The sequence below is a fragment of the Neoarius graeffei genome, chromosome 26 (genome assembly GCF_027579695.1).
Source record: "Neoarius graeffei isolate fNeoGra1 chromosome 26, fNeoGra1.pri, whole genome shotgun sequence".
Lineage (NCBI taxonomy): Eukaryota > Metazoa > Chordata > Actinopteri > Siluriformes > Ariidae > Neoarius > Neoarius graeffei.
In genome coordinates, this window is record NC_083594.1 from 52,330,219 (window position 1) to 52,344,237 (window position 14,019).

Genomic DNA, 14,019 nt, shown 5'->3' on the forward strand with positions numbered 1-14,019 from the left:
TAAAGAAAGAAAAACTCAATAAATAGAGTTTGTGCATGAAGTCGTGATCATCATTCTGGTTTATTGTTCTGTTCTGTAGGTGAGCCATATGAGTTTGTCCCTGTGGAGTGGCTGAAAAAGTGGCTGGATGACTCGACAGCTATCAAAGAGATTGACAACGGCCATTTCCTGTGCTCGCATGGAAAGTTGCACCCAGACCGCCTGAGCGAGGCCAAGCGCGTTTCCCACAGTGCTGCCGAGATCCTCTTTAGTCGCTACGGTGGGGGACCCAGAATAGACGGTAAGGATGACTCATATATTTTTCTGCACGTTGGATTTGCCTGTTCGACCATGTGACTGTGTGGTTCTAATGGTTTTTGGGCTGCGTAGGGTCATTTCTCTGTCGAGAGTGTGTCGCCCAACGGTGCCATGTCTTGAGGCTTAAAAACCAGCTCAATGAAGACTACAGAGAGGTGACCAACCTCGCCAAGGCTCAACCGAAAAGGTAGAGCTGAGTCTGCTTCAATGGTCATTTGTGATTAGGTTTAAATGAAAATGCTGGATAGACGATGCTGCAGTCTGATTTTGCTTTTCGGGTGCCGTGTGTTAGCAACGAACAGGGTTTCTGGATCGGGAAGGCGTCTCTGAGGCAGTGGAGGCAGCTGGCTCTGGAGCAGCTGGAGGAGGAGGAAGAGGAGATGAAGCACAGCGACTGCAAAACAAACGGGGAAAATTCCACAGGTGCAAAAGGTGAACGTGGACGTTCACACGCGCTCAGGAGCGAGACTAATAAATCTCACTGCTTCACCTGGGACTCGGGACCAAAATGCAGTAAAGTAGTCAGGGCTCATTTTACATAGAAAAATAATCTCTGCGTAAACCTGTAAACCCTAACCCTAGTTTTATCGTTGGATTCTTTGCATACTTTCTGAATGCGTGAATTTGCATCATGACGTATGCTGAACAAGACAGCAAAAAAAAAAAAAAGGTTGCGGAAGGAAACAAAGTACATGTTTGACATTTTTAGATTGAGAAATACCACTGCTCATATTTCAAGGCGGAATGGTGCAGGGCATGAATTCTTCTTTTAGCCTCGAAGAGTGAAAGAATATAAGTTGTTTCAGGCTAATAAGGCAATTGAAAACCCATGATGAGCGATTTAGCAACTCGTGCCGCGCTCATTTGTCATGAAAATGTTGACACTGAACGCTCTTCGCATGTTACATACCATATGTGTGCATGATACGAGTGTCATGTTCCTTTGTCTGTAAACAGATGGTGTGATGGAGAATGACAGAGATGACGATGAGATGAAGAGCTTTAACGAAGACATTCTCTGCTCTCACGGTTAGTCTTTTTTTTTTTTTGTAATTCCGTGTTTAAATGAGATGTCTATGAAACATTTATAACAACTCTATAACCTGTCTCGGATAAACACATCTGCATACGTAGATATTGAGAGAAGCACTGCATTTGTGATGAGTCAAGGACGTGTCCGTGTGCCCGACCCCTTTGTTTCCACTCCAGGTGGTCTGAGTATTCAGGAGAGTGAGAGGCGGCTGGTCACGGGTGAGGTATGGAGCAAGCTGAAGGTTTATTTCCCCAAAGCGCCAGAGTTCACGCAGCAGCAAGAACCCTGCCAGCACTGCATGGTAAACACACACACGTCATCGCTACACACAGTAAAATAGCTCCGAATATCTCAGACATTATTTACTGTTTTGCTTCCAAACGTTAGCTGTGACAAAGCTGGGCTGAACATTGGCATTTCTGTTCAGTTGGATCTGTCCTTAATGGTGTTCTGTTGTGTTTAAAGGTCATAGGCAAAGGTTTTCAATTTATGCACATTTGAAACTTTATATGTTAAAAAAAACCCTCTGTAATTTTCTTCTGGTCCTAAGAAGTATTGTTAATAAGTAATAGTTAGAATAAGTTAGCGCGGATTTCTGCTCGGCGATTTTCATGACCACTGGGCGCGTGACGTCATTCATGGCAAACAAATCGCTTGAGTTGAGTCCACTTCCGTTTATTTGCATTGCCGTTCGGCTTGAGTGCAGACGTGCGTTCGGGAATTTCCAAAGAAAAACCATGCCTTGTTAGCCTGGCAAGCCAGACTAAATGTGAATATTTAGTCTGGCCTCGCTCGTAGACATTTCCGAAGGGTGTGGGAGGAACAGCCCGCTGTCTTTCAGACTGTCTCTGTGCGTATAGGCCAACGCTCTGACCAATCAGCGCAACAGTGACTGTGACGTAGTCAGAGCGACAGAAAGCAGTGGGGGAGGCCTTGAAATAAATAATTTTTCAAAATGTGTATTAATTAATTAACAGGTTCTAGATATTAAGAAGTTTGGAGATAATGACCACAAGTTTGGAGTCTGTACCACATACTTAACATACACTTTTTTTTTTTTTTCAAGTGTTTTTCAAGGGTTTGCTTAAACTGTTTTTGAGAGTTTTTATTTAGTGGTGTTTGGTGAAATAATTTCCCTTAAATTTAAAATAACAGGAAAATAAGAAACAATCAAAAAGTAATGTTTCAAAGCTGTTTATTAATTCTTCGTACTGCACAAACTAGCCCCATCCTTTTGGCTACGAGCGGAGCCAGCTGGTAGATCAGACTTTTGCCATAGCCGGTCGGCAAAACAGCGAAAACGTCCTTCTTGAAAAGGAATGAGCGGAGAGCCTCTTCCTGCTCATGTTTCAACCAAAACTCCAAGTCTAATTCTTCTAAAACTGATTCCAAAGTGGAGTCAAACGCGCGCTGTTCTCTAGCCGTAGCCATCTTTCCTGTTGTGCTTTCTCCAGCGTCGCGCAGCTTTGTCGTCACTCCTGCAAAAGCCCGCCCAAAGAATCCAAACAAAAACCTTGCGTTGTGATTGGCGGGCACGATTTGATGCCCGGGGTGTTTTGTTGATATGGTGCAAGGCTAGACCCACTCGTAGGCAAAAATATTTTTGGCCGCTAGGCAGGTGGGTCTAGTTTACTAGGCTAATGCCTTGTCGTTATGCAGTGAACTCCTGAACCGGTCCCGTTGTTACAGAAGTTTTTACCTTTTTCCGAGAGAGGAGAAGAGGCGGAGAGAGTAGATTGTGCGTGTGAAGCGAGAGGGTTGGCAGCCGGGTAAATACGCCACTCTGTGCTCCGATCACTTTTTGAAGAATCTCCATCTGTTGGAGAGTTTAGGTGTCAGTGTCGGACAGAGAAGGCTCAAACCTGACGCTGTTCTGATAAAATTCGAACACGAAATCAAGCAGTCAAAGAAGAAACGGAGCAGCAACGCTCAAGCATAAAGGAGATGATTGGAGGTAAACATTTTTACCTTTGCTTGCAATTGACAAGTCAAGAATCCTGAGAGGGGGGCGGCACGGTGGTGTAGTGGTTAGCGCTGTCACCTCACAGCAAGAAGGTCCGGGTTCGAGCCCCGTGGCCGGCGAGGGCCTTTCTGTGCGGAGTTTGCATGTTCTCCGGGTGCTTCGGTTTCCCCCACAGTCCAAAGACATGCAGGTTAGGTTAACTGGTGACTCTAAATTGAGCGTAGGTGTGAATGTGAGTGTGAATGGTTGTCTGTGTCTATGTGTCAGCCCTGTGATGACCTGGCGACTTGTCCAGGGTGTACCCCGCCTTTCACCCGTAGTCAGCTGGGATAGGCTCCAGCTCGCCTGCGACCCTGTAGAAGAGGATAAAGCGGCTAGAGATAATGAGATGAGAATCCTGAGGGATCCTGTACAATCATTGTGGAAATGAGACAAAAGGGATATTTCCTTGCTTAGAGTAGGCTATAAATAGTATAATGCTTGTATTACTATTAGCAGTATATCATATTAGCAATATAAACGAATCCACGTTGTATTATAGGGATTGTGTGCCCGGGTGGTTTAATTATTCTGCAAAAGGGCTCTTCTTTAGTATTACAACGAAAGTAAGAATTTATCATAATTACCAGGATAAATCGTTTGGGCGCGAGTCTTGTTGAGGTCCGGGGTCACCGCGATCAGAGTCGGCCGAGTCGCTGTCCGATTCCGAGGCCGCACGGTCAAACCAGTGAGCCACGTTCACCGATTGCTTCGCGACGGCCATAGGTTCATACATATATGGTTTCACCTCTCAATATTCAAGTTGGAGAGTTCTGACTTCAAAATCGCTATCACTTTCAGACATTTTACACAACCTCTCACGACTAACGTGTGCTCGGTTCACAAGTAAACACAGAACTGCGCCCAGTCTGTTTGGCTTGAATGACGTCACGATGACGGTCCCCTGGCGGTAAAAGTGCGCATAAGTGAGATATAAACAACCCTTTGGAACTTGCACAAACCAGTATATTTTAACCGTTTTATTCAATTTTAGGGTGCAAATTAGACACCAGGAAGATTGAATTCGCTTTTTGGGTCGTTCTTCTAGAAAATAAAGCTGATATTCTACATTCCACCTCCGACCCTTGCCTATGACCTTGAAAGTACAGATTTTAATTGTTCTTTATTCAGGAACTGCACACTATATAGGACACAGTTATAGAAGCGAGTTGTTTATGATAATGCGATCTGTTATCACCCAAATGACGATGGGTTCCCTTTTGAGTTTGGTTCCTGTCAAGGTTTCTTCCTCCTGTCATCTGAGGGAGTTTTTCCTTGTCACCATTGCCACAGGCTTGCTCATTAGGGATAAATTAGGGATAAAATTAGCGCATGTTTAAAGTCTTGAATTTTCTGTAAAGCTGCTTTGCGGCAGTGTCTGTTGTTAAAAGTGCTTTACAAATAAACTTGACACCGCTGGCTGTTGACTGAGCTACATTTCGTGTGTGTGTGTGTGTGTTTGATTTGATTGATTGATTAATTGTTTTTCCCTTAGAGGTTAGAGAGGGAGGGTAAAGAGAATGAGGCTCTGAATCGAATGATGGCCAATGAGCAAAAGAGCTCTCTCCTTAATCTTTTCCACGAGAAGAATCGTCCTTCACTACAGAAGTGGCCCCAGGTACGAGCTGGTTTCCTTCACAGTCAGCAGCACTTTATCCGATTTAGGGTGCAGTTATAATTTCCTGTTCCTGAGAGTTACTCCGTATTTAATAAACGGTATGAAAAGTGTTGTTCTTGTACAACCCCGATTCCAAAAAAGTTGGGACAAAGTACAAATTGTAAATAAAAACGGAATGCAATAATTTACAAATCTCAAAAACTGATATTGTATTCACAGTAGAACATAGACAACATATCAAATGTCGAAAGTGAGACATTTTGAAATTTCATGCCAAATATTGGCTCATTTGAAATTTCATGACAGCAACCCATCTCAAAAAAGTTGGGACAGGGGCAATAAGAGGCTGGAAAAGTTAAAGGTACAAAAAAGGAACAGCTGGAGGACCAAATTGCAACTCATTAGGTCAATTGGCAATAGGTCATTAACATGACTGGGTATAAAAAGAGCATCTTGGAGTGGCAGCGGCTCTCAGAAGTAAAGATGGGAAGAGGATCACCAATCCCCCTAATTCTGCGCCGACAAATAGTGGAGCAATATCAGAAAGGAGTTCGACAGTGTACAATTGCAAAGAGTTTGAACATATCATCATCTACAGTGCATAATATCATCAAAAGATTCAGAGAATCTGGAAGAATCTCTGTGCGTAAGGGTCAAGGCCGGAAAACCATACTGGGTGCCCGTGATCTTCGGGCCCTTAGACGGCACTGCATCACATACAGGCATGCTTCTGTATTGGAAATCAAAAAATGGGCTCAGGAATATTTCCAGAGAACATTATCTGTGAACACAATTCACCGTTCCATCCGCCATCGCCAGCTAAAACTCTATAGTTCAAAGAAGAAGCCGTATCTAAACATGATCCAGAAGCGCAGACGTCTTCTCTGGGCCAAGGCTCATTTAAAATGGACTGTGGCAAAGTGGAAAACTGTTCTGTGGTCAGACGAATCAAAATTTGAAGTTCTTTATGGAAATCAGGGACGCCGTGTCATTCGGACTAAAGAGGAGAAGGACGACCTGAGTTGTTATCAGTGCTCAGTTCAGAAGCCTGCATCTCTGATGGTATGGGGTTGCATTAGTGTGTGTGGCATGGGCAGCTTACACATCTGGAAAGACACCATCAATGCTGAAAGGTATATCCAGGTTCTAGAGCAACATATGCTCCCATCCAGACGACGTCTCTTTCAGGGAAGACCTTGCATTTTCCAACATGACAATGCCAAACCACATACTGCATCAATTACAGCATCATGGCTGCGTAGAAGAAGGGTCCGGGTACTGAACTGGCCAGCCTGCAGTCCAGATCTTTCACCCATAGAAAACATTTGGCGCATCATAAAACGGAAGACACGACAAAAAAGACCTAAGACAGTTGAGCAACTAGAATCCTACATTAGACAAGAATGGGTTAACATTCCTATCCCTAAACTTGAGCAACTTGTCTCCTCAGTCCCCAGACGTTTACAGACTGTTGTAAAGAGAAAAGGGGATGTCTCACAGTGGGAAACATGGCCTTGTCCCAACTTTTTTGAGATGTGTTGTCATGAAATTTAAAATCACCTAATTTTTCTCTTTAAATGATACATTTTCTCAGTTTAAACATTTGATATGTCATCTATGTTCTATTCTGAATAAAATATGGAATTTTGAAACTTCCACCTCATTACATTCCGTTTTTATTTACAGTTTGTGCTTTGTCCCAACTTTTTTGGAATCAGGGTTGTAGGATTTTTTAAATGATAGAGGCACGTGTTTATTCCCATGTCCTAAATGTTGTCGATCTGCGTGTTTTGCAGGACACCGATATTCTGTACATTGTGCCGTTATTCTTTGTTGATGAGTGGAGGAAATTTATCAGGTGAATTCGTATTTTACATGCATAAATCCAGTTTTAAATGAAATTTTTGTTTGAAAGTTTTGGGCATTTTGTGAACTGGTAAACAGTTCCTAATAGCTTTTGTGGCTAAAACAATATATTTACCTTTGCCATGATTTTCATTACGACACACCATCGCAGGAAGCCAGCCAAGTCGAACCCAGTGTCCAGCATAGGAAACAGCATCCTGCTCTGCCCTCATGGTGGCTTCATGTTCACCTACGACTCCTTGCTTCAGGGAGACGCCCAGCAGTGAGTAACATCTAATCAAACGTGTCTTGACTTTGGGTTTTCCTTTAAAACCGTGATGTGGTTTGGTCTGCTTTTGGTCCGAGTACCAGAGGTGGACAAAGTATCCAAGTTCATTCCTTCAGTGAAAGTACAGATCCCGCTGGTCAAATGTCATTCTGATGAACTGAAAGTTGTCCAGTCAAATTTTTACTTAAGTCAGAGTACTGAAGTACTTGCTTTTAAAAATACTTAAGTATTAAAAGTGTATTTTCTGTCAACGCATCGTTGTATTATTGCCACAACGCTTACAAAACCTAATGCCTCTGAAGCAACCGACTGGATTTACGAAATGAACGCATGCTGTGCATCATGGTGGTTTAATGTTAAGCTAGCTAGTCAGTGAAGCTCCACCCGACATGCTAGCAAAATCTTTTCAAACTCAAATTCATATTGAGTAGCTAACATCACTAGAAAAGAAAGAGTTCTACATTCTGTTTATTTGGCAAGATTATGCTAAAACGTATATTTTTGAAAGGACTTCAGATAAGTTAACGTAATTCATGTTAGCGTAACTCCATTTTTACATGCTAACTAACAGCGTCCAAGTTAAGTAGCTATGTGTTAACGTTAGCCATGGGCAAATCCATAGAAAGTCATTTGACTAACTAGACTGCACAGCTATAGACCCCTTCGCATGTTTGTAAACAAACCGAGCGTTGCCAGGATGCGCGCGCAGCCTGGACTCAGAAACAATGGCGCTGCCCATAGACCGGCATTACGAGCTGTCAGATTATGCCAAACAATTGTCGTTACAAGATCGAGAATGCTACATAAATAAGTTAACTCTAACAAGTGGACATCGCCTACCGTATCCGTATTTAATTAAAGAGTGGACGGACGATGTTAGTAAGTTCCCTGGTATACAATGGCCAGATATATACTCGTACCTTACTGACAAGACTTCAGTGTACACCCACGAAAAACTTCGTGCCTACAAGTCTTTAGACGCATATGATTGTTATGTGCGGGCATGTACAACTTGATTAACAATGGGATATTCATTTTGTTTTAATCAAATTATGTCAGTGATGTGATGGCAATGTGGCTTTAGCTACAACAGCAAATACCAACACTAAACAGCAATTTGCAGGAGGTGATGGCATGAAAGGAATGATAGTGTAAAGAGTGCAGCTAAGAGAAATCAGAGCTGCGTAAAAAGCGAGAGGCAGAGAGCAGAAATGAAACTGAACGGGGCGGGAGCTAGGTTAGAGCAGTCAACGTAAGATGGCATTTAGAGTGAGGGCGCACAATTTTACCTTTCCATCCTTGCTTTAAAATTGTGATTTTCGGCAGACACAAATAATGATGGCACAAAATCTGGACTGCTTGAGTCAAGCGAGACCTCTCCTACAAACAAAATTGCATGCAAAGCTAAGTTAACATGCTAACAATATTCATTACATTGTGTAACTATGACCCAGCTATCAGACAAACGCTACCAAAGTATTTTGCTACATCAATAAACGAAGACTAGAAAGAATAAAAAAGAAAGATTTAATAAATAGCCTGATCTTACCTGTGATGAAGTGGGCGCTGCAAACCCGCGCATTTTTGATGGTGCTTTCATCCCAGTCTACACGTTTGATGGCTTGTAGTCATAGACGTCGGCGATTTTTTTGGAATGGGTGAGATCCTGCTGGAATTCTGTACATTTTAACCCCATCACTGCTACGATTCTGACACCCGACAACACAACAACTAGGCATTTCTGAGTCTTTTTTGGGTCCAGGCTGCGCGTGCAATTTCCGCTTACGTATGAATGACGTTTACTGCGAAGGGGTCTATTGCAACATTATCTCTAGTTCTAAAAGCACAGACGACTACATTGCAAGCTTTCTCTTGGAATAAAATGCTTACAGACCTCAATATGCTTCTGCAGGTCGGATGGTGAGTTTTTGTAGGCGGCGATGTGGTTCGTTTTAGGTAAACAAAGCAAACATTTCAAACGAAATGAGTCTTTAATCCTTTCAGAAAACTGAAACATGGGTTCTAGGTAAAACCATGGGTGTGTGCATTCTCCAGGAGAACCGCCTCCTTCCATTCTGCCATCAACTGATCGTGTTCAAATAATGCTGCGGAGAAATGATTGAACTTGATTTTATACAGTCTGTGGACGTGACGTGACCCTAGTGATTACTGATAGGCTGTCTCAGTGTCTCCTGCGGAAAAACCAATCATGTTTTGGAAAAGAAAAGAATAAAGCATCCACTTTCAAAGCTGCTTCGTAATAAGTAACGAGGACCTTGATAGAAATGTAGTGGAGTGAAAAAGTACGATATTCGCCTTTCAAATGTAGTGAAGTTAAAGTCATAAGTTTCCAAAGAAAATAAAGTACAGATACTCAAAAAGTGTACTTAAGTACAGTACTCAAGTAAATGTACTTCGTTACTGTCCACCTCTGCCGAGTACCCATGGGTTTAAGATCTGTGTGTGTGTGTGTGTGTGTGTGTGTGTGTGTGTGTGCGTGCGCGCGTTTGTCGTTGCACAGTGTAGCTCTGCTCTGGCCTGCTGAATGGGAGGTGATCTGCAGGCTGTTCTTGGTGGACCAGCCCATTTCCATATGCAGGATCCACGATACAGCGCAAGACAACGGGAATGTACAGTACCACACCCAGCCTGGTAAACATCCTGATAATTGCTTTACTGTTGTTAGTTTTAAATCCAGGCTCAAGACAAAGCTGTTTTCAGATGCTTTCACTTGATTAATTTTTACCTAAGTAATTAATTTCCTTTAACATAATTTCTTTTAATTTTGATTTTAATGATTTTACTTTCTTTATTTTAATTTCTTTTTAATCTTGGATTTTAATGATTTTACTTTTACTTTAATTCTTTGTTACTGTGATCCTCGTAGATTTTGTCTGCGGGACGATTTTTGGTGATCCTCGTAGATTTTGTCTGCGGGACGATTTTATTTGGTGATCCTCGTAGATTGTGTCTGCGGGACGATTTTTGGTGATCCTCGTGGAAGAGCCATGGGAAGAGCGCGCTTTATGTGATCCTCATAGATTTTGTCTGCGGGACGATTTTTGGTGATCCTTGTAGATTTTGTCTGCGGGACGATTTTATTTGGTGATCCTCGTAGATTTTGTCTGCGGGACGATTTTTGGTGATCCTCGTGGAAGAGCCACGGGAAGAGCGCGCTTTATGTGATCCTCGTAGATTTTGTCTGCGGGACGATTTTTGGTGATCCTCGTAGATTTTGTCTGCGGAACGATTTTATTTGGTGATCCTCGTAGATTTTGTCTGCGGGACGATTTTTGGTGATCCTCGTGGAAGAGCCACGGGAAGAGCGCGCTTTATGTGATCCTCGTAGATTTTGTCTGCGGGACGATTTTTGGTGATCCTCGTAGATTTTGTCTGCGGGACGATTTTATTTGGTGATCCTCGTAGATTTTGTCTGCGGGACGATTTTTGGTGATCCTCGTGGAAGAGCCACGGGAAGAGCGCGCTTTATGTGATCCTCGTAGATTTTGTCTGCGGGACGATTTTTGGTGATCCTCGTAGATTTTGTCTGCGGGACGATTTTATTTGGTGATCCTCGTAGATTTTGTCTGCGGGACGATTTTTGGTGATCCTCGTGGAAGAGCCACGGGAAGAGCGCGCTTTATGAGTTAAACCCATAATAATAATTAATCTCGAGGCTGATTCCTTTTTTGAACTTTTATTTCATTTTATTATTTTATTTCTACTATTGTTTAATTCTTATTTTTCTTCCCCAATTATTTTATGTAATTTTATTTTCTATTGTTTACTGTTCTGCTTTTACTTCTGTAAAGCACATTGAACTGCCACTGTGTATGAAATGTGCTATATAAATAAACTTGCCTTGCCTTGCTCAATAATTGGTTAATCGTGTATGAGACCAGGGGAAATCGTTACACTCTGGAGTTTGACCTTGAATGAGTGAGATGTGTGATGTAATATTGTGTTTTTCCTCAGAGCTGTGTCGAGAATGTCGTGAGGGCTTCATATTCCAGCAGCAAAGGGACTTGCGGGAGTACGCTCAGGCCACCGTGTATGTCCGCAAAGTCATCGACAGCAAGAAGGTCAGATTTCCCGTTCTCAACGCCAAATTTAACTTTCAACCTGTCTTTCCTGTTACTTCTCCAAGTAACATTCTCTCTGGAGTCTCCATGCATGAGATGTCTTCTGTAATTATTTTTTTCTTTTCTTCCTTTGTTTCTGCCTGTCTGTCTGATTTATTTTCCCTTTTCTGTGTAGATGATTAAAGAGGCTGCTCCAGAGTTCAGCATGAGTGGATCTGAAGCAGAGGATGACCGAGAAGAGCCCAAAATAGAAGGAGAAAAAGACCCAGACTTCAATCAGGTAACCTGACTGAACCTTCTGAAACACAAACTCCACCTCTTGAAAGCAGCAGTATGTAACTTTTAGGAATTTAGCAACCTGAATAGAAATCTTGTGACCTTTTGGATCGTCAGTCTTGATAATACCCATGTTACTGTAGACTGATGACACGGAACGTGCGAATCACAGAAAATTTTTCCAGCCAGGGTGACTTGTTTTCAGACTCCTCAATGGTGCTTGTCAGGTTTTTAATAAAAGCTGATTACAGCAGGTTTAATAAATCATGCTGTTTATTTGTTAAGGTTGTGTCCTCCAGCTTTTAGAGAAAAATTCTACAAAAAAGTGACACGACAGAAAACGATTTGTTAAATGCAAATGGAGCGTCAATAAGCAGAAGAGGTTGTAAAACCCGATCATAGTGTGCTTAAAGTGTGTCCGTCTTGTCTTTCCGGACTGCAGTCTGAGGACGGAGCAAAGCGGCAGAAGCTGAGTGAGGCGAGTCCTGCCGTCGCCATTTCTTCCTCGTCGTCTTGCTCTTCCTCTTCCGCTGCTGCTGTGGGGAAATCGGGGATTCGGCGGAGCATGCGTCACAGGAAGCTGCGTGGGGAGAAAGCCCTCATTGTCTCCGCCAACCAGACCCTGAAGGAACTCAAGATCCAGGTATGTGCCGTTAACTCGGGTGTGTTTTGTATCTGTTCGAGACGGGTTTGCAGTGTTTGTTTTGTTTTTGATTTTTTTGGATGCACAGATCATGCACGCCTTCTCTGTCGCACCGTTTGACCAAAACCTGTCCATCGATGGCCGATCTTTAACTGACGACTCAGCCACGCTAGGAAGCCTTGGAGTCTTTCCAGAAAGCATTATATGTCTAAAGGTAGTGCTGTATCCTCGCTTTCTTTACTTTTTTTTTCTTGTTCACAATCAGAATTGATGAGACACTTTGCTTCGGCTTGATGCTGTTTTGTTCTTCAGGCTGATGAGCCAATTGCTGATTACGCAGCTATGGATGATGCGTACCAAGGTAAACACTCTCTGAATATATCTAAATATGCAAATGATGAATATCATTTATTATTCCATGTGTTATTGATGAACTAAAACGATACGGTTATGATCTTTGCTGCACGTTTCTTTGTGTTTGCATGATCTTAAAAGTTTGCTTTTTCTGTCTCTCTAAACCCCTTTCAGTCTGTTTGCCTGAAGAAGGATTTAAAGGTAGGAAACCGTTTCATGTCTCTTCCTTCCCTAAAACATACCATTAAGTGGATTGGCAACTTCTCGGTGTGAATCAGTGTGTGCATGGTGCCCTGCAATGGACTGGTATTCCATTCCTGATGTATTCCTGAGATTGGCTTCAAAACCACCATGATCTTGACCAGGATAAAGCGCTTACTGGAGATGAATGAATGTAATTTACTGTTATCAAATCAAACTTCAACGACATTTAATAGGACCCAACAAATCGCTGGCACTGGAGTTCTCTGTTTATCTTCTCCTGTACAGACTTGATTGCTTCTGATCACCTGCAGTAAATCAGACCGTTCCAATTACAGACTGAGGCTATTAAGAATCATTTGACTTGTCTTCTCACAACCATGTTTAAATCTGCAGGTACTGGACTACTAGGACACTGATGGAGGCTCTGGATGTGGATGAACACCAATAGCATCCGTGTGAAATTAAAAAAAAAAAAAAAGGCTTGACTTAGACCAAGAAGTTGAAGGAGAGAATAAAGTCAGATTTGTTTAGAGTCTGGTATTTTTATTAATTTGGTTGCCTTGTAACTTAAAGTTGCAGTTCCTTTTAAAGTTGTCTGTCTTTGCTTTGAAAAAAAAACAAGAAAAAAGCAACCAAAACAAAAAATGTGTTGGATTTTAATATTTCAAGCTGTTGATGCATTCTGTAAGTGCACACCATGACTGTGAAGGAATACGGGTCGAGACCTTATATAACAGCGTCTTTGTTCTTCGTGACAGTGTCATATTATCTCGAGACAACGGATTGATGTTTAGGCGCCCTTGATATTTTAGTTTCTGTAAAAGCTTCCAGAGAACATTTCATTCAGCAGTCACATGGTTACACACTACAGTGTCTCTCAGATATTCATAAAGGAATGCATGAGCAACTTCAATATTAAAAATGTGTCTGTGTAGCTATGTTTGAAAAAAAAAAATTGTTCACCAAAAAAAAAAACAAAAAAAAACCTACAGTAAAAGCAATGTGTGGAGCGACATCGAAGAATAATTTCCTAAACGAGGGGAAAAAATAAACAAAACTCCACACAATGGTTTAGACATGTTCTGCTATTACTTAAACTATTATGCAGACGTGTGTGTAATATTCTTTTCTGTAAATCTTTCATATGGGCAATAAAGATCCTTTTTTTCCACATGTTCAGATATACGAGTAATTTTAAATGTGAGAATTAAAAATGATAATTTATCAAGCATCTCCTTTTCTGAATGCTATAGCAATATTCATGCATACTTTGTCCTTTACAGATTTCGCAGGAAGGTTTTGCACTCTTGGAAATATTGTAGATTTCTTTGTGGAATTAGGTGGATAAATTAATACATAAATACTGATGATCAGTG

General features: G+C 41.9%; 1 protein-coding gene across 3 annotated transcripts in view; it reads left to right on the plus strand.

Moving 5' to 3' along the window:
* Nucleotides 1-13,816, plus strand: part of usp48 (ubiquitin specific peptidase 48) — a 28,864-nt gene extending 15,048 nt beyond the window's left edge. Inside the window, exons 13-28 of one of the 3 annotated variants that reach the window (XM_060910944.1) lie at nucleotides 80-280; nucleotides 370-484; nucleotides 590-729; nucleotides 1,255-1,326; nucleotides 1,507-1,631; nucleotides 4,828-4,950; nucleotides 6,747-6,808; nucleotides 6,968-7,078; nucleotides 9,606-9,736; nucleotides 11,060-11,166; nucleotides 11,342-11,446; nucleotides 11,885-12,085; nucleotides 12,174-12,299; nucleotides 12,398-12,446; nucleotides 12,614-12,640; nucleotides 13,037-13,816. In XM_060910944.1, the coding sequence (XP_060766927.1) occupies nucleotides 80-280; nucleotides 370-484; nucleotides 590-729; nucleotides 1,255-1,326; nucleotides 1,507-1,631; nucleotides 4,828-4,950; nucleotides 6,747-6,808; nucleotides 6,968-7,078; nucleotides 9,606-9,736; nucleotides 11,060-11,166; nucleotides 11,342-11,446; nucleotides 11,885-12,085; nucleotides 12,174-12,299; nucleotides 12,398-12,446; nucleotides 12,614-12,640; nucleotides 13,037-13,059 (1,718 nt within the window). In that variant the 3' untranslated portion in view covers nucleotides 13,060-13,816. Of the gene's footprint in view, nucleotides 1-79; nucleotides 281-369; nucleotides 485-589; nucleotides 730-1,254; nucleotides 1,327-1,506; nucleotides 1,632-4,827; nucleotides 4,951-6,746; nucleotides 6,809-6,967; nucleotides 7,079-9,605; nucleotides 9,737-11,059; nucleotides 11,167-11,341; nucleotides 11,447-11,884; nucleotides 12,086-12,173; nucleotides 12,300-12,397; nucleotides 12,447-12,613; nucleotides 12,641-13,036 lie in introns of those variants that run through there. The other 2 variants (XM_060910945.1, XM_060910946.1) reach the window with 2 other exon arrangements.
* The last annotated feature ends 203 nt before the right edge of the window (nucleotides 13,817-14,019 follow it).